Source organism: Leopardus geoffroyi, chromosome C1 (genome assembly GCF_018350155.1).
Source record: "Leopardus geoffroyi isolate Oge1 chromosome C1, O.geoffroyi_Oge1_pat1.0, whole genome shotgun sequence".
In the NCBI taxonomy this organism is placed as follows: Eukaryota; Metazoa; Chordata; class Mammalia; order Carnivora; family Felidae; genus Leopardus; species Leopardus geoffroyi.
Window position 1 is genome coordinate 56448592 of NC_059328.1, and position 20584 is coordinate 56469175.

General features: G+C 39.4%; 1 protein-coding gene across 4 annotated transcripts in view; it reads right to left on the minus strand.

The window, feature by feature from the left end:
• Positions 1-20584, minus strand: part of WLS (Wnt ligand secretion mediator) — a 101670-nt gene that overhangs the window by 52989 nt on the left and 28097 nt on the right. For all 4 annotated transcript variants that reach the window (XR_006712360.1, XR_006712361.1, XM_045477800.1 and 1 more), the window contains exon 2: positions 5320-5592. Coding sequence is in view for 2 of the 4 variants with exons in the window: in XM_045477800.1 (XP_045333756.1) it covers positions 5320-5592 (273 nt within the window). In the remaining 2 variants the exon portion in view is untranslated. The remainder of the gene's footprint in view (positions 1-5319; positions 5593-20584) is intronic.

Below are 20584 nucleotides of genomic sequence, written 5' to 3' on the forward strand. Positions count from 1 at the left end.
GACTGATAATACACTTTAAAAAGAATGAGATACACCCACTTTAGAGGATATTTTCAAATAACAGAATTTGGTGTCACAGAAAATCTAAGCCCATCACACAGATAAGCATTCATTTTTTGCAGTGATTAACCATATATCCAGATACCAGATGTTTCACCTGACTTTTCTCGGACACCCTTTTGTATACTCATACTCTCTCCATTTTCTCTATGTGGTAAAAACTGAAGTCCTGTGTCCCTTACAACTCTACAGAAGCACCATGTTTGTGCCCTGACAAACAGGTTAATTCCAAGGCTTTGAAAGGTTCAGAAAAAAGTTAGCAACAACTCAATCACAGATTTTTGATAGATAGGTCTGCTAGGAATTTGTCATTGGTATTTCACTGAAAGGTCAATTATTCCTGTTTCCAAGCATCTATAGGTCTCTAGATTCCCTTGAATGGGACTCCCCTCCCCAGCTCTTACAGCGTATTGGGTTTTCTTTTTAATTTTTTTTCTTTAATCTTTATTTTTGAGACAGAGGGAGACAGAGTGAGAGCGGGGAAGGGACAGAGAGAGAGGGAGACACAGAATCCAAAGCAGGCTCCAGGTTCCGAGCTGACAGCATAGAGCCTGATGCGGAGCTTGAACTCACAAACCATGAGATCAGGACCTGAGCCAAAGTCCCACTGAGCCACCCAGGCGTCCCCAGCCTGTTGTTTTAAAACTATCACCACTTCAAAGCTGAACCGCCTACTGCTTTCCATACTTATCACTGAAGGACAATTGTAGGTTGTAAAATGTTTACGTTTAAAAGGTGAAAAATAGGGGTTCTGTTTAAAGTTGCTTTTTCAAACACGGATTACCTTTTTTACATAAGGTACATAGACTATCTTCTTTGTCAATAATCAAATATAATATACATTCTCTAACCACTTTTGTCACTATAAATTTCCCTAGAATGTCATCACTACCCCCCCCCCCCGCCGAAGGCATCAATCTGATGAAATCTTAGAACTGATTACGTAATGACAAGCTTTTAAAGAGTAAGTCAATATTTTCCAGTTTCTGAGGGTTTGTCAAGATCTCAAATTCTAGCTAAAACCAGTATCACCTTAAATGGAAAAGTCTGAAAAGAATATACATTTAATATCAAATGACTAAAAGTCATTTAAAATATATAATTCTTAGGGCATCTGGGTGGCTCAGTTGGTTGAATGTCTGACTCTTGATTTCAACTCAGGTCATGATACCACAGTCATGGGATAGAACCCCTCATCGGGCTCCATGCTGAGTGTGGAGCCTGCTTAAGATATTCATATTCTCTCTTTCTCTCCCCGCACACCCCCACCCCCCACACTCCCTCTTCCCCAGTGGTGCTCTCCCTTTCAAATTAAAATACAATACATAATTCTTAGATTATTTTATCTGCTCAAAGACTCTTCAAAGGTATGTTTATTAGATAGATAGAGAAAAATTTTACATATCAAATAGGTAAAATCTCTTATTTGAAATCTGGAACTCATTTCATCGACTGCCTAAGAAAGTTTAAAGAAAAAAACAGAATTGGTCCTGACTTCTCCTTACATTTGAGGTAATATTGTTACAGCTGAATCTCTGATAAGCAGGAAGTCATTCACATATAATAGGGTCCTATTTACCACACCCCTGATCCCTTCTTTCTTGTCCTACTGCTTCTGCCAGAAAGGCATCCAAACTAATGATAAAATATAAAAAGTAGACAGCAGTCTCATGTGTTAACATAGGATCAGAGGAAAACACAGACCTCCAGCGTCTTATAAATATTATTACAATTAAAAATCTCTCTATAAGCAGACAAGTAATCACTATTTAATTGATGCCTTCCTCAGTGTCCGTAAACAAAGGTATAGAGAATAAATGTAGGGAAAAAATATTCCCACAAACCTAACATGTAACCTTCTCATATTAAAGTTAACAGCTCTCACCTATAGCTACTGCCCCAAAAAAGTATTTTATTGACCTGGTTTTCTTGATGGCTCTACGGTGTCAGTTACTTCATACATTCATTGAAGGAGCTGTTAGTTGCTGATCGTAATTTTTTAGTCTGCTCCCATCAGGTATGAGCCCTCATGTTACAAGAAATTTAGCAATTTTTTTAAGGTAAGAATCTTTAGCACAATCTTTTTTCTAGATGAAGATAAAATATATTTTGGAGGCAGAATACATACTTGAGAGAGAAAAAAACAGAAGACGTTGAAATTCATTTACATATAGAAATGTTTAAGTTAAAGCCTCACCACTGAAAGCATTTTTAATATTTAGGATTAATATTTGCTGGGAAGTAATTCATTTGTGAAGTTGTTAACATATATATAATAGGTTCTGATCACCAAATAGGGTGGGTGTGTGTGTGTGTGTGTGTGTGTGTGTGTGTGTGCGCGCGCGCGTGTGTGTGGGTATTGGGAGCGGGTACTCCCATATCCAACAATTCTCTGACACCAGCAGAGTGTCCTACAACACAACTCAATTCTGACACTATCTAACTGGAGATGGCACCTAATCCCAAAGGGTAAGGGCTCAGTTCCACAGGGCACCTTCCACTTTACATGCCAATCTCAGGCCCAGGGTGCTACCTATACTTCTGACCAACTGGCTATAAAATTAGAGGTTCCCACAAAACCCTACTTGGGTTTAATCTGCTAGAGCAGTTCAAAGAATTCAGAAAACCCATTAACTCACTCGATTACCAATTTATTACAAAGGATATGAATCAACAGCCGGATCAGAGTTACATGGGGCAAGGTCCCTAGTGAAATTCCTTCTTGGGGGCGCCTGGGTGTCCCAGTGGGTTGAGTGTCCTACTTTGGTTCAGGTCATGATCTCATGGTTCATGAATTCAAGTCCTGGCGCAGAGCTCGCTTCAGATTCTCTGTCTCTGTCTCTGTCTGCTCCTCCCAATCGCTCTCAAAAATAAACAAACATTAAAAAGGAAGGAAGGAAGGAAGGAAGGAAGGAAGGAAGGAAGGAAGGAAGGATGGAAGGAAGGAATTCCTTGTTTCCTCATAAAGCTTGGGGCCCAGCAGGGTAGCATAGGAGGTGTTCTGGTTTCCCAACCTGGGAGCTCTCTGAAATCCCTTCCTTTGGGGTTTTTATGGAGGTCTCATTCCATAGGCATGACTCATTAAATCTTTGGCTATTGGTGACTGAGTCGACCTCCAGCTCCTCTCCCCTCCCTGAAAATCAAGAGTTTTCATGCTTGGTTCCCCTGGCAACCAGCCCCCACCCTTAGTGCTTTCCAAAAGTCACCCCAGTATATAAGCCCAGTTGTGGTGGAAAGGGGCTTGTTATGAACAAGACACCCATTTCACCTTTATGGATTGATGTACCAAATATTATAATAAAAGATGCTCCCATTGTTCTTATTGCTCAGGAAATTCCAAGGGTTGTGGGAACTGTAAGCCAGGAACTGGATAAAGACCAAATATATATGAGAAGTATATTTTGGTGATCTGAATGACCAGATACACATTTCTTACAAATCACAGTGTCACAACATTGCATATTCCTCTCACTGTAGCACATATCTTTCTTTTTGGTAAGTCAAATGTTTCCCAAACACTGTCTTTCCCAACTCCTTAAAAGAACATGTTCTTGTTCAGTCTTGTATCCTTAGTACTTAGTGTTTAACATATGGTTGGGACATAATGAAGTTTGAATGAGTGAATGAGTACATGTGTTACACAAACAATGAAGAAGGCAAACAGGCAAGAGAATGTGAACATGTGAAATACAAAATACACCACGGAATGCTTCAGGCTGTGCAAATCTGGACCTTCATATCAGCCATTCCTTCTAGCTTGAATGTTCTTTTATTTGTCCCCACCCTCACCCCCAACTCCTCATCTGGGTTTTCACTCTTTGACACTCACTTTAAATATCTATTTGCTCACTTCTACACACACACACACGCACGTACATACACACATGTACGTGTGTGCCAAGGCAGTCTTCCCTTTCCACGTTCTAAAGACTTTTCTTTGTATTTCCACAGCCTCCTGTGCACACCGTGGTTGCAGCCCCTAGCACATCATACTAGAATGATTGTTTATTTGCTCATCATTGCCACTTGACTATAAACCCCTTAAAGGACAGTGTCTTCATCTGTATCCGGATCCATATGTCTAGCCATCAGCACAATGCCTAGTGGTAGTAGGCACTCCACAACAGTTGAGACTGAATGAATGGAAGAGGCTCTCCATTCTGGAAAGTCATCTTAGCATATCTTTTTGTTCCCAATAAGAGGCCAATCAAGCACATGTATTGGTAACTCCTGTAGAAAATGAAATTAATGATTAAATATTGAGATTATTGCCTATACAGGAAAATAAGAATTGGAAACAGTGATGCTTTAATCCATGGACATGCCTCAGGCAGAGAGGACTCCAACACACCTTTTCCTCTTTCCATCTTACCCCGGATCCTGTGTCAGTAAGAAATGTTTTCTTCCTAGGGGCACCTGGGTGGCTCAGTTGCTTGAGCACCCAACTTCGGCTCAGGTCATGATCTCAAGGTTTGTGAGTTTAAGCCCCAGCATCGGATCCTCTGTCCCCTCCCTCTCTGCATCTCCCTCGCACGCTCTCTCTCTCTCTCTCTCTCTCAAAAATAAATAAAACATTAAAAAAAAGTGTTTTCTTCCTTCTCAAGTTTCCCTATACTGTTCTCAGATGCCACACATAGATCTGTCTTCCAGAAATCATCCAGTAATCTCCTGCTCATGCAATGTATATATGTCTCATGTCCTCAGAATCTTGAACCACAACTGAGTAAGCTAAACACACATATACACGCACACAACAAACAAACAAACAAACAAACAAACAAAACCCTAGTTTTATGGGAAAATGGGTGCTCATGGGTTGACATTCCCATTTTGACAGGGATCTTGACTAATATGATGGCTTTTCTCAACATGGGACCTTTAAGAAATCCTCAAATCTCTCTGCTGGGATGAGTTCCTTCTTAACACTAGAAAGGTGAGAAAGCTTGGCGTTTAGGGCAAGACTTTGAAGCCAAGCTGCATGGGTTTGAATCCTAGCCCTTCCACTCTCTCACCTGACCTTAAGCAACCTCACTGATGCCCAAGGTTTCTATCTGTAAAATGAAATAATAAGACTTATCTCACAAAATTGCTAGGAATATGAAACGGATTAGTACAAGTAGGATATTCAGAAGAGTGCCTAGCAAGTAGTCAGTAATTTTCTGCTATTAATGTTTTCATTTTCTGTTATTAGAACTGGCTCCGAAAGAACCTGAAGGGAAAAATGTCCAAAGTAGTAAAGGGATAAGAGAGAACACTTACTGATTTGGTTGTTCAGCTTGAATGCAATGTCCAGCTGCAGGATAAACAGCATGAATTGGAACCAAGGACTCATCTCCATGGAGGGAAGGGGAATGTGGACAGAAAACACAATGTCATTGGCTTCAATTTCCCTTGGAATTGCTTCCTCGATGTCTCGGATCTTGTCGCATTGGTTGGGTCCCCAAGGCATTAACCATTTTGTCTTGTGATGGTTTTTACGGACATCCACACATTTCACTGACATGTAGGACACTGCCGTCGTGGGCCCTGGAGCTGAAAAGAAAATGTTTTCTGATTTAAAAAAATCACCCACTGAAGTGCTCATTTTTTGGCTAACATTTGTCCCCAATTTTTATATCGCCTTCTATAATTGGGATCAGTAATATCTAGGGATCCCCCAAATCCAGGTGAGGATCCTTCAGTGACCTCCACAGGTGTCATAAAGTATCTCTAAGAGCTTTCCCATTATGTCTTCAATCACCATCACTCTTATTGAAAGAATGTATTTGTAACCACTTTGGTTCCATTACTTCCTTACTCCAAACAAATGTCACAAAAATCAACTGTGCTTCAGTTCCCACAGGCCTCAGGGCTTGGAGGGTTCTGGGACTTCACAGAGCACAGTGTCCGAAGTCAGAAGTCCTGCGTCTGAAGCCTGGTTGAACAACTTACTGTCAGTTCATCTTGGGTAAATTGGTTAAATCTAGTGGTTTCAGGACACTCATCTGAGGAACAAGATGGTTAGTTTCTAAGATTGACCAAGACAGTAGGTTTCTAAGATTCTCCTTAGTTCTAACCCTGCTTTTGATCGAGAGAGAGAACTATGTTGACCTCAGGCCCTCACTTAGTATGGTACCTATCAGAGGTAGAAACTGAAACACTGACTGCTACTTCAGAGATATATAAAAGCCACGCTTTTGACCTGTGCATTTCAACAGACATCATCACACCTGAACTACGTAACATTAAAAAAAAAACCAAAACACTGTTTTGTGATTGTAAAACAGTTAGGGGATTATAAAAGAAAATCTGTAAAATACAGAAATCTTAAAGTTCAAAACAACATTCACCCAAAATCCCACTAGAGGGAAGTAACACTGTTGGAAAAATATCAAAATACTGTCTTTTCTATGAGTGTGTAATTAGATAAAAAATTACAAACGAATTATATGACTTTAAAATACATACATATTAACATATATTTCTATAAAACAGGATCACAACATACATAGGTTTGTAGCTTTTTCTTTTCATTCACTTAAAGAAGCAGAGCAGTTCAGTGGTGAGTACCACCAGCTCCAGGCCAACCTGCCTGATGCCCCATCCTGATTCCCTAATTCCTACCTGTGTCACCACTCACTCACACTAAGAAATTTTTGGGTGAATTACTAAAGCTCTCTATGTGTATTTTTTCATCTCTTAAATGGCAATAACAATAGTATGTACTTCTGGGGCACTTGGGTGGCTCAGTCGGTTGGGCGTCCGACTTCAGCTCAGGTCACCATCTCGCAGTCTGTGAGTTCAAGCCCTGCGTCAGGCTCTGTGCTGACAGCTCAGAGCCCGGAGCCTGTTTCGGATTCTGTGTCTCCCTCTCTCTCTGCCCCTTCCCTGCTCATGCTCTGTCTCTCTCTCTCTGTCAAAAATAAACAAACATTAAAAAAATGTTTTTAAAAACAATAATATGTACTTCTGTGAGTCATTGTATACATTAAAGGAGTTAACATGAAAAGTATGTACTGTGAACAGTGTTTGAGCACATGAAAAGTACAAAAATTAGCTATTACATTTTTATATGATTAAAAATTTTCAACCAGTGTTTGCAAAATAATCAGTCACATGATAACACCAAATTTAATTTCTCAAAATCCCCCTCGCTTATAAAGGTTGTCTATAAATAATTATTTGCCTAATATTTTTTGCTAGTAACTTACCTTAACTTTCCCATCTGCTGTCTAAATTTGTTTAAGGCATACTTAAATCTAGAGAAGTTCCAGATTTTATGTAGAATGTCTGTTTTGCTTTTTCTCATGATTTTGTGCTTAGACTTTCTTTATATCCAAATTCAATGAACAGCCACCTTTATTAATTTCTAGTTATTTTTTTTACAATTTCTTTTTTTCTTAAATATTTAAATAGTTGGTCTATATGAAATTTGTTTTGATGTAAAAGATGAAGTGAGGTTCTAAGTTTTATTTTTTCTAAATATTTAAATTATTCTTTACTGAACAGACTCTCCTTTCTTGTTGATTTAGGATACTGCCTTTATCTCATGTAAACCAAATAGATGTTTTTGGGAAATCTGCTCTATTTCATGTATTGGACTGTCACATCATGGCTCAATACAACATTGTTTTGAATCCAATAAAATGATGGTTTGTATCAGTATCTGGTAGGGTAAATCCCCTCCACAAATCTATTCAAGTTTATCCTTTTTATCCTTTCGCTGGGATTTGACTGAAATTGCATTAAATCTACAAATGAATGTGGACAGAATTGGCATCCTTTCTCAACATTTAGTTTTCCTATCCAAGAACAACGATTGCTTCTCCATTAACTAGAGTTCATGTTTATATTTCTTTGAAAATTTTCACAGTTTTCATCATGTGGGTCCTGGTATTACAATATATTTTTAAAATGTATTTATAAAACTTATCTCTGGAAATGAGCAGGGAAAGGAAAACATTACAAATTATGCAAGTTTAAACGTCTAATTCTGTGCATATTATAATTGGCATACTGTACTTTCAGACCTTTTAGGAGCAGAAATCATTTCTTCTGTAATAGAGATCAGATAACACCTAGAGAAATATGTAAAGCAAGAGGAAAGTCACTTAGGAGGCAAAAGGGTACATTATTAACATTTGCCCTGCTTCTAATGCTCAAATACACATTTTTCTATCCCTAAATATCTGTCCTAATGGTAAATTTTTTTTTTTAATTTTTTTTTCAACGTTTATTTATTTTTGGGACAGAGAGAGACAGAGCATGAACGGGGGAGGGGCAGAGAGAGAGGGAGACACAGAATCGGAAACAGGCTCCAGGCTCTAAGCCATCAGCCCAGAGCCCGACGCGGGGCTTGAACTCCCGGACCGCGAGTTCGTGACCTGGCTGAAGTCGGACGCTTAACCGACTGCGCCACCCAGGCGCCCCCCTAATGGTAAATTTTGAGTAGTAAAATGTTATGTTTGTAGAGAGTTGGGGCAATGTCTACTAAAACTTACCCAGAAACACAGCACAACTGAACTCTAGCTGAAAGTCTTTCAGTACACCACAGAAGCACCACAAATCCATGCAAGGGAAGGTTTTCTTTAAAACCCAAAGCTGTGGGGCGCCTGGGTGGCTCAGTCGGTTAAGCGTCCGACTTCAGCTCAGGTCATGATCTCGCGGTCCGTGAGTTCGAGCCCCAAGTTGGGCTCTGGGGTGATGGCTCAGAGCCTGGAGCCTGCTTCCGATTCTGTGTCTCCCTCTCTCTCTGCCCCTCCCCCGTTCATGCTCTGTCTCTCTCTGTCTCAAAAAATAAAAACGTTAAAAAAAAAATAAAAAATAAAACCCAAAGCTGTATCACGAAGACATTTTACATGTAATCCACATAAAGTCAGACTTCTAGCTTATTAGAAATATGAATCAATCAAACTTTGGTTATGCTGACTCAGCCAAATAGCCCTCTGACATTAGAAAAACTAAATGGCACATTTAACTGAATGCTTTTTAATGTGGCTGGAGAAATAAACAGGGAGACAAAAGTCATGAATTCTATTTTTGGCTAACATACTCAAACTGACTATTTGCTGCAGAAAATAGTTACTACATTTTAAAACTTCGATTCTTCTAAAATGAACCTAACCTTTTTTAATTTCTTCCCTCCCCCCCCCCAACTTTGAAAAACAAGTCTCTCCCTCCTTAGACCAAAATGAAAAATAACTAGCTGAGTTCCTCAGCTAAGCTCCAAAACCACATTCCAAACTTAATAACAGAGAAGCTGAACACTTTACGGGCACAAAGGCTGCATTTTTAATGGACACAGTGAACGCCTGCCTTTGTAGCAGCCTGAATTATTTTCATTCTTTCATTAGTCTAGTGTATCTTGCATAAAGAAAAAAAATCCCAGGAATACTAATATTTTCATAAATCTCATGGCAATGAACTTGGAGAAGCCTCAAGTGCATCTCAAGTTATACTATGGGAATCACAAATATTTTTCTACACATGAATAAATAAATAAATTTTGAGACTAGTCTCTAGTCTCAAAAACCTTTTACATACCTAAAATACCTAAAGATAATTCAACATCTTCAATTTTTCCAGTAGTGCTCAAAACACAAAATATTTGTATTGTTTGAGAAAGTAAAAAAGACATTCTGATATTCAAACATGGACAGTTCATGTTCTCACAATAATATATTTACAACTTAGGACAATCTCCTACAACAGTTAAAAGTGAATTCCCAGGTGTTTCTTTAGGTAGAAAGCCTATCAGAGAACTAAAAACAAAGATAATACCTAATAGAAAGTGTTTTCACTAGCTACAGACAAAATTGTGACTACATGCATCGTAAAACAGTGTCTAAAATTTAAAAAAAGTTTACTTTCTGTCTTTAAATAAAAAAAAAAAAGAAGTATGAAGGATATTACTGTAAGAGAAAAGAATAAAATGGAAGATGTTGAAATTATCTGCAACCTTTGAAGAAGCCACAATCAACTAACAGGTATATGTAATGAAGGCCCTACTTAGTCACTAGCGTGGTTTAAGGATTAATAGAGTTTGTATATTTAAGAAGGGGCTGGATGGATTCAGGTCAACAAACTGAGTCATGTTTGCTCAGGTGAAAGCTAAAAATAACCACTCCTCAGTATTCCTAGGATAGTAATGCAATATCACCCAGCTGCCTCAGCACACATTATAAATGTCCCCTCTACCCATCCATAGCATTTACTTGGGGAGAAAAAAAATGGGCCAAAAGCTACTTTAACATCAGGGCAATTTAGTAGTCAGAGCAATCTGGCCAAAAGTGAATTTGCCCAGGCACTGTGGATTGGTTAACTCGTGGTAGCTTAAGACCGCATTTAGATCATGCAAAGAAGTCATAAAACCACAAGTTATTCATTGAAAACTCTGACCTGTTTTGAGTTCAGCTCCGTTTACTATGTCAAACATGGGCCATTTTTTCTTTCCTTATCTGGACTTCAACTGCCAGTATTTTTGGCCTCCTCCACCTCTCTGCTACAGTACAGGAATTGTGAAATGTGATACTATATGACATTTAATTTTAAAGGGATATGAAATCAATAAGACTTCTAACTCGAGGTGGTGAAAAACTGCACAAACTCATCTTGAAGCTTCTTTGAAAATTCAGTGGCTCTTCAATTAACATAAATTACAAAGGTTCATACTACATTCACCAAATATGTCTTAAGTACCTACTTTGCACTAGGTACTCTTCGATGCTACAGTGAACCCAATAGACATCAGCTTTCCAGCCATGTGAAATGTACAAATGATGGGGTTAACGGGCAATAAATAATTCACAGTAAAAAGTAATTATAATTTCGGATGCTACATTTATCCTGACATTACCTGAGAAAGGGCAACAGAAAGATACTTGGGAGGTAAGAGAAATGAATTCTCTAGAATGAGGTAAAAATTCCAGTCATCATTACAACATAACCTTGAGTAAAAATGTAAGTGAACAATGACTAAACCTGTACTCCTTTTGGAACAATATTCATTGACTCCAGCCAGCTTCCTGTTATAGCATCTCAAATGGCTGTCCAGTTTACAAATTACCATCTAGCCAACCACTACCGCTATCATGCTCAAAGTTGAGTCAACATCAAATCATTAGCCCCTACTCCCTCCAGAACCTGTCATTAAAGAGTTGGACAGAGATACAAGACTTAGTTGGCTCCTAGAAAAGTTAAAATAAAATTAAAACAACATGCTAACATGACACATGGTCTCCGTTTAAGCCAGCACAGACTATTTCTTTCTTTGCTTTATTACAAGTAAAAAAGGTTCCTTTAGCAATTATCTAGGAATATCATTATTATGCGGGCATTGTGATAACTAAAGATAGAGTCAAATGACAGTCCCAGACCCCGAGTTGCTCACAGTTGAGTGTGGGAGGCTGAGAAGTTGGCAGAGAAGTACATCCTGATTGAAACTTGCTTGGACAGAGGTTTGCGCAGGATGCACCAGCAGTAAAGAGGGGTGGGGTTGGCGGTACTACTTCAGGAGGCCTGGACTTAGCCTTGAAAGAGAGCACGTGTCAGTTGGCCAGAGGGAAAAGGGGGACAGCCGAGTGGGGAAGACACTGAAGAAGAGCTTGTGCCAGATCACAGGATATCTAGCATATCATAGTAAGTTCTGCAGATGTCTGAGTTTGAGTATTAAAATTTATAAAAAGATCATTTGATAGTTGAAAATGTAGCATCAGCCTAACTTTGTGTGCTTCCTCTAATTAGCGGCATCCTTCTACTAGGGTGCTTCGGCTTCTGCTCCCTACCAGCTCTGCTCCACTCTACAGAGCGATGTAAGGAAGAATAAAGAAAGATCCACAAATAACAGAGAGTTTGTATTTAGGGGGCTCTTTCCTTCTGAGACACCATCTCTGTCCTGTAGGTAGCCATGAGGCTAGCCATGAACTCTCCTGGAAAGAAAAGGAGGAGGGCGGTGGGGAGGGAATGGAGAAGGTCTGCCTTCTATCCTGGCAACTGGGCCTTCCAGGAGCCCCTTTGAAATCTAGATCACCTAAACCAGAGGAAGAATATATTCCTGCAACAAAGGTGATATTTAAAGATTAATCTGCTTTGGGCTATAAGGGGAAGCAATGTGCAGAACAGACCAGTTAAAAGGGTAAGTCATGGGGCACCTGGGTGGCACAGTCGGTTAAGCATCTGACTCTTGATCTCAATTCAGGTCATGCTCTCACAGTTCATGAGTTTGAGCCCTGCATTGGGCTCTGGGCTGATGGTGCAGAGCCTTCTTGGGATTCTGTCTCTCCTTGTCTCTGCCCCTTCCCTGCTTGTTCTCTCTCAGGCTCTCTCTCAAAATAAGTAAATAAACTTAAAAAATAAAAAAAGAAAGAAAGAAAACTGCATGTAAAAACAAGGTAAGTTATGTTTATGAACATTAATAATCAGAACTCCTCAGTTTGAAAAAGTAATGATTTTAGGTAAAAATGGCCAAATGTATTTAAGAAATATTTCAGAGAATTTTACTTTCACCATAGCAATTAGCTGACAGAAATGAAAACAAAACTATACACCCTGATTTAAACAATGTATACATAATTGCTAACAGATACCTTCTTCTACTGACTCAAGGAGGTTGCTCTAACTCTTGAAATCTAGTGACAGTTAAAAATCTGCTGTCATGATCTTCACACCCATAAAAATACAAATGCTTGGTTTATTTATCTGTGTTTTATAATGTCATTTATTTTCTACCTCATTCCTAAAAGATTTTGGATATTAGAAAATAGAAAGTAGATATTAGAATTCATTTAAAAAATTTTTTTGAATGTTTCTTTAAAAAAATTTTTTTAATGTTTATTTTTGAGAGAGAGAGAGAGAGAGAGAGAGACAGACAGCGTGTGAGTGGAGGAGGGGCAGAGAGAGAGAGGGAGATGCAGAATCTGAAGCAGGCTCCAGGTTCTGAGCTGTCAGCACAGAGCCCGATGTGGGGCTCGAACTCATGAACCGTGAGATCATGATCTGAGCCAAAGTTGGACGCTTAATGGCCTGAGCCACCCCGGCACCCCAATGTTTATTTATTTTTGAGGGAGTGAGAGAGACAGAGCGTGAGCAGGGGAAGGGCAGAGAGAGAGCGAGAGAGAGCATACGCAGGCGAGAGAAACACAGAATCCATAGCAGGCTCCAGGCTCCAAGCTGTCAGCACAGAGCCTGAAGCAGGGCTCAAACCCATGAACTGTGAGAGCATGACCTAAGCCGAAGTGGGACGTTTAACCAATTGAGCCACCCAAGTGCCCCAAGACTTTATTTTTTTTTTAATGTTTAACCGTGAGATCATGACCTGAGCTGAAATCAAGAGTCAAATGCTTAACTGAGCCACCCAGGCACCCCTAGACTTTATTTTAAAAGAAGAATTGAGGCTGATTTAAAAGGAGAGGATTAATGTTGCGGGCACACTAAGAATTACTTGGCTGCAGTCCATATCTAGAAAAGGAGAGAACAAAAGCAGTAGCTGGATAATGTAAGCCTCCACAACATTCACCTGAACTACAAAGCTAAAGGTAGCTAAAAACTACTTTTCCCTTTGTAATGTAGAGGAATTTCTACTGTTTCACAATGAAATGGATTTATAATTCATTAAATATCAGACACTCAAATTGCTTCTATACTTTGCCTATCTGAATATCTATGTTTGCCTTAATGAGAACTTATATGAAATGTATTGGGTATTCGGGCCCTTGGATAACTCCAGGGAGTGTTGAGGATTTTTTGATGTGCCTCAAGGAGAGGAGCAGAAAAGAAAGGAAAAGGAACATAGGTGGCAGAAACCAAGGAGACCAGATAAATTTCTGTTATTTGTACAAGTACAGTTTTTATTCAAAGGCCCCCGAAAGCACTTATTTAACCTAAAAGAAACTTCAGCTAAATTTAGAAATTAGCTTTTAAATGTGTTAAATTGAGTTCCCTCAGAGATTCTGTCTCCCTTTCTCAAGCTCAAAAACCTCCTGCTTTATTTCTAGTTAAAAGGAAACATGTGGGGTATACTGTACAAACGAAGTAGCCAGATCATATTATCTGGTTGAGTTGGGAGGTTTTTAGACGACTAGCAATTCTTTGAGCCAATTCTGCTTACCGTTCCCTCCAGGTCAGTTCCTAAAAAGATTTCTTAGTATCTGCTACAGCAGGTATCCAAGTTGTAGAATGTCCCATTATAATGACAGTTTCAAAAGTTTTAGCTAAAGAAAGTGTAAATACTTGTGTTAAACTGACTTAGTGCCTCGGAATTAACTGACTCAGTCTGTTAATTCCTCTACTGAAATTGCTCTGAAGTTATAATGGTCAGGACATTCACTCCACTTCTGCCACTGACTTTGAAAATGAAATTCTCCTATATTTCAACCATACCAATTAAATCTCACTAGATTACTAAGTGAAATATTATTTCACAATTCAATCTCAATTACTGGGCAGCTGAAAGTGAGTCTAGAGGGCCAAGACCTGGAGAGGTGATTTTCTGAATTATCCTAGCTATGCCCTAGTGCATGTAATGGGGTATGCTAAGTGAAATGTAATTCGTTCTTGCCAGCAATTTTCAGTAAGTAGTTAATTATGCTAACATCTGTTCTAGGAAAGCTAAATTTTTAAACACAGCAGAACATTCCTCTAAACTACTACCACCAAAACACACAAACACACATACACACACACCACACAGCCAAGCTGCATGCAAAGTAATTTGTACCGCACGCACAAAAGTCAAGCACTTACTAATAGGTCCCTACCACGTAAACTCACGCATAAATGACACAGCCATTTTGACGGCAGTTTCAGAAATTACAACACATGCTCATGTAATTCATTCTGATAAAAAAATATTGAAAAATATTATATGTTTTACATCTCAGGCTGATGAGGATTTTAAATGCTTGGCCTGCAAACTCCATTGTTCTGGAGCCAAAGATGTAACAGCTTTGAAGAATAGAAGAATTACTCTATATTTGTCAGAACCTACGCGGCAAGCAAGCAGCACCACTTGGCTTCCATTATTTGCCTGGCTTGGATCCCGTGGAAATGAGGAACGTTGGAACCAAGAGGAAAAAAATTAGAGTGCTTTGGGACACAGAGCCAAACTCTTACATAGTATCTGAAATGCTGTGGTAAACATGAGATTACTTTAGGCTCAAGACTGGTGTAGTTTTGGCTTGGAGTGGGGGGGGGGGGCGGTTAAAAATCTTTATGAAAAAAATAAAATGCACATAAACAGCCTGGCACCAAAGGGTATATAAAATCTGTTGACCATTAGACGTGCTAATTGGGAGAGAAATCCCAAACCCTGAATTCAGATTAAAAACCTGACCCCCACCTTTAACATCTAGCAGCAAAGAAAAACTAAATCACTTCAATGTAAGTACATCAAATTACTTTTTCTAACCTCTGTCTGTGAAAAATGCCTGCAATTACTATTTCTCCATCACTCCAGAAATACTCAAAACAGTAAAAATTAAATGCACATGAAGTAAACACAAAAGACCTCCACAGAAAAACCAAATGGCTCATCTGTTGATGTTATTGCTCACTGCTCGGCTAACCAGTCATCTGGGCTGAATTTTTGAGTTTGTGCCAGTGCTTCAAAATCAGCCACCTTTTAGCCAAAAGGCTGTGGAATGTAGCCAAGACCACCTATGGAAAGTGAATTATAGCATCTTATAATTTACTACCTTGGCTATGATCTCATAAACCCAGCATGGAGGATGAACCAGCTCTTGTGTGGGAAATCTCTGAGCCCTGGGAGGGGCCCCCAAAGCTGCTCTGGCAGAGCTGCAGCCGTAGGGGTGACAAAAAGGTGGGCAACCGGCCCCATTTCATGAGCAAGCTCGCCACCGGCACATTTTGGCATTAAAATTTTAGGGTTAGGAAAGCCCCAAATTAAACATGGTAGGAGAAACAGCTGCTTTGTTCTGGAGTACCTGTCACACTCTATAAATTTCACACAGTTGTTACTTATAATCGATTATTCATAAATCACAGATATTCTCCTTTTGTCAATATTGTCACAAACACTAACACAAACACTAACTAATATGTGGACTGCACATTACATCGTACAAAGCACTTTTCACATGCTTGGGTCATCAAATCTTCACAGTAAACAGATAAATCATCACAATGACCCCTACTGTGCAGGAGAAGATTGATGGGTTGTGTCCCACCAGCAAGCGGCAGAGCTCAGACTAAAACCACCAACGCTCCTTCCACTACATCACATTGCCTCTCCATTGCTCGATTATTAGCTCACACTATTAATTAGCTCTCTCAAATTACCTGAGAGGTAATGTGTACAGCAAAGAGATGGATGAGAAAGACTGACTGGGGCCATCGGGAACTTGCTGAAGCTCCACCAACAAGACACTACCCAGCGTTGGACTGGGCACCACATAAAGGGAACCATCAGGATAGCTCATTTGGGAGACTCAGTCGGTGACAAAGTACCTCCAGAGAGTACCATAAAGGCGTGGTGGAAAGAAGCTCCCAAAAAGCACAGACAGAAACTAATGGCTACTCTCCCATAACTTACTGGGGTTCAGATTCTAGGCTAGAATTTCAGCCTAGAGAAAATCCAACTCAGGAACACATGACAGAGCTGCCACGGATGACTCTATGACAGATCTCGTAGGCAGAATAAGGGCCAAGGATACAAGTTAGAGGTAGGCTAGACAATTTGGGTAAGCAAACAATGGCACAACTTGACTCAGGAAAGGGCAAGTTCTCCATCCATGGAAACATTCAGGAAGTCACCAAATAGATAAAAGCCTGAACTAACGAAGGTTTTCTCAGTGACACCAAAATGATAAAGTCTCCCATTCACACATGTGAAATACTAGGGAATGGAGGCTGTACGGCCCAATAGAAAGCTTCATGCAATTTACTGATTTATTTTTCTCTCTATTCTGTCGTTCAGAACAACGCAAAGCAATTAAAAAAACAAAAGGGGGCATTGGCATTCTGAAGGGTCAGAACTTCAGTGCTGGATAGTACAAGCTAAGGTCAACAAGGCTTATTAATGGCTTTATCTGGAATTTCACAAATGCCAGGAATAATCCCTGATTATTCAAAGAAAAGGTAAGACCTTAGAACTTCTGAATTCCCTAGAATTGAAGGCAGAGAGGTAAATTTTAAGGGTAAACTGCAAATTTAACAGTCATACTCTTAGGAAATGTTGGGTTTTTTAAAAACCCTGAAATAACAAAATTAAGTAAAATCACCACACGACTGTTAAATATTTTAATATTTTCATTAGTTCTAGGTTCTATCTCAAGTGCCACCTCCTTCATTCAATTTGTTAAATGCCTATAATGTGCCAGCACCTGAGGCCTTCACCAATATCCCTTCAGTAACAAATGATCCTTACTTCCTCTGATGCCAAGATCATCTGGTTTATGTCCTTATTATAGCATTCCACTTTATTTGCAAACATATCTTCTGAACCCTACAGAATTACAAGCTCCTGAGAGGAGGGACCACATTTTTATTGCTCCTTGTGACACCAAGCATAGAGATTTGAACATGTGCATCCTCCAAACCTGAATTAAAGGGTCTTTTTGTCATAATAAACACATTAACATTAAATTATGCTGATTTAGGGGCACCTGGCTGGCTCAGTAGACAGAGCACATGACCCTTGATCTCAGGGTTGTAAGTTCGAACCCCACATTTGGTATAGAGATTACTAAAAAGAAATTAACTTAAAAAAACCCAAACAAATAACAATAACAACAACAACAACAACAACAATAATAACAACAACAAAATGAACTTTTCCTAAACTGAAATACTATCATCCCAGTCCACAGGAAAGTAAATTTACACATCAAAAGAATGTGTATGAGACAGACAACAGGCAAGCAAAAACATGGTAATTTCTTTGTAAAAAAATTTTTTAAGTTTATTTTTTGAGAGAGAGACAGCATGAGTGGGGGCAGGGCAGAGAGAGAGGGAGAGAGAGAGAGAAAGAGAGACAGAGAGACAGAGAGAGAGAAACCCAAGTAGGCTCCACACTGCCAGTGCGGAGCCTGACGTGGGACTCGAACTCGCGAAACTGTGAGTTCATGAGCTGAGAGCTGGACACTTACTGAGACAAACCGAGAGTTGGACACTTAACCGACTGAGCTACCCAGGAGCCCTGAAAAACATGGTAATTTCTGAAAAATTTCTCCCAAAGGGATTGTAGCCAACATTAAAATTGTGGGAGCATGTTTAGGCAACTACTCTCAAGCATCTTTTCTGAAAACTGAGGTTCTCAAAAATAGGACTAACTTATTTGAGTGATTTATCCTATTTGAGTACTGCCCTATGGAGATCAATGCCTGCATGCTAGAAAGAAAACTGGAGACAAAATGAGATAAAACGTTCACACCTTTGCCTTAAATGTATAGAATTCATGGCTGCATATTTGAAGATTTAATGGCAAAATCTATATTCTTAAGAACACACAGAGGGAAAATTCTGGCCATTTCATTAATATCCTCCAAACAAGTCTTATTAGAGAGAAAAGCAAACACCCCTTCTAAAGGTATCAAATCCTACTTTTGAGGTCAAATCTACAAAATAGGCCCAGACAGAAATTTGGGCAAAGCTCAGCTACATGAACGGTTTATTTACCCAGCAGCTCTAAAGGCATTTTTCTCACTGGTCTAATGAATTATATATGGAAGTTCCCAAAGAACTAGCAAAGAAAAGCAATGGAAGACCCGGTGTGAAGGAACTGTGGAGCATGGGATGGGTACCAGACTTTTTGAGGCGACACACAGGAATTCTGAATGGTGACAGGTAGATGCAATCATGAGTAGGAAGGAAGCACTATTTAGGAGGAAGAATTTACAGACCCTATTGATCCGTGTGGGATGTGAGTGAGAAAGAGAAGTCAAGGATGTTCCCACGTTTCTTGCATGGGTAGCAGATGGATGGTAATGTTATTTGCTAGGAAAGGAATCAAAGGAAAATAAATCCTGTCACAGGTAGAATATGTAGAAGCTGACATCTTGTTACAGAAAACAGCTCAGTTTAGAGGGGGCCAGAGGGAAGCGGTTACAGATAAAAGGTCAAATACGTGAATGATTGAGATTTGGAAGAGAAATTAAGATTTATTCTAGGTAGTCCCAAAGTTGCAGGTTCTAAGGAAGGAAATCTGAGATCAGTAAAATCTGAGGATCCTAAGGTCACCAGTTGAAGACAATGAACAGCCCACACCTGTGTGCATACAGGTGTTCCTGCCGGTAACACGTGGTGAGTGCAAAGCGTGCAGAGGACATTAGAGCACTAGATGGGGAGGAAAAAAACAGCCTGTAGGGCTTTCTTCAGCATTAACATTCCATGACACCCCTTCACACATTTACCGTTCCAGTTCGGGGCCACAAACTGGTCTGCTATTCCTGAACTACTGCAGATTTGAGAAGAAACTTGGCAGAATGAATTATCCCACGAAGCAGGATTGCTGAGTTCTAGCGCTGGATATATGACTAACCAGGCAAATTATTTGATCAACACTGGGTCCCAGTTCTCTCAACTGTGAAAGGTGGTATTTTAACCGTTAGTCACTTCTGACTTAGAAATTCCATGAGTCTTAAGGGAATTTCTATACTCTATGTTATGGCAAAAGTCATTCTTTTAAGGTTAAAAAATATCCTTTTAAATTAGGGTCAATTTATATGCCAAGAGTAGAGGCTGCCAAGCCTTGTCCATCTAGGCCCCTTGTCCCCTCATTTCCTTTGGATATTCACATCTGTTAGAGGAAGAGACCTTAGTCATCCTACTCTGTTCTTTTGCTGTTAGGGGTCAGAAGGGTCTCTGGGTGTTTTCTATCTTCCAACTACTGGTGAGACCACTAAACTGAGCTAGAAAGCAAGGGCAAACAAGAGCCAACTGTAAAACTTCATATTGATGTATTCAGCATGATGAAATGTATCTCCATAATATAAACCATGGGAAGGTGGGTCCAATCCAATCATAATGAAATTGTTTAGTGGATGAAAAAGCAAAACTCCATTCCAGCTTCCAGCCAGTGGCCCGTACACTCACAGTATACTACAACACAAAGACATTCCAATACAATGAAATAATCTGGAGCATGTCCAACCTCTATTTTTCAGGATGATAGAAATAAGCTCACCAGAGCTGGGTCTATTATTCAGAAGAAATGGAAGTTGTGGCACACACTGCCCTAAGCCAAAAGATCATTGACAAAATTTGCTAATGAGACATCAACTCCTAACATTCATTCGAATTTTCCATTTAAACTGTTGGATTCTTAATCTATTTCAAAATTTACCCAGATTACTCTTTACACAAAACTACTCCACAGGAGAAAAACAATGATCACAATGCAGCAAGGGAACTGCTTTTACAGGAAGGTTCTTTATGTTGCTGAAGAAACATGAAATATTCTACAAGATCAGAATAAGAGAAGTTAAAAGCAAAAGCTGTCAATGCAAAAACAAAAACAAAAAAACCCCAAAACCAACCAACCAACCAACCAAACAAACAAACAAACAAAACAAGCAAAACTTGGATTCAAATC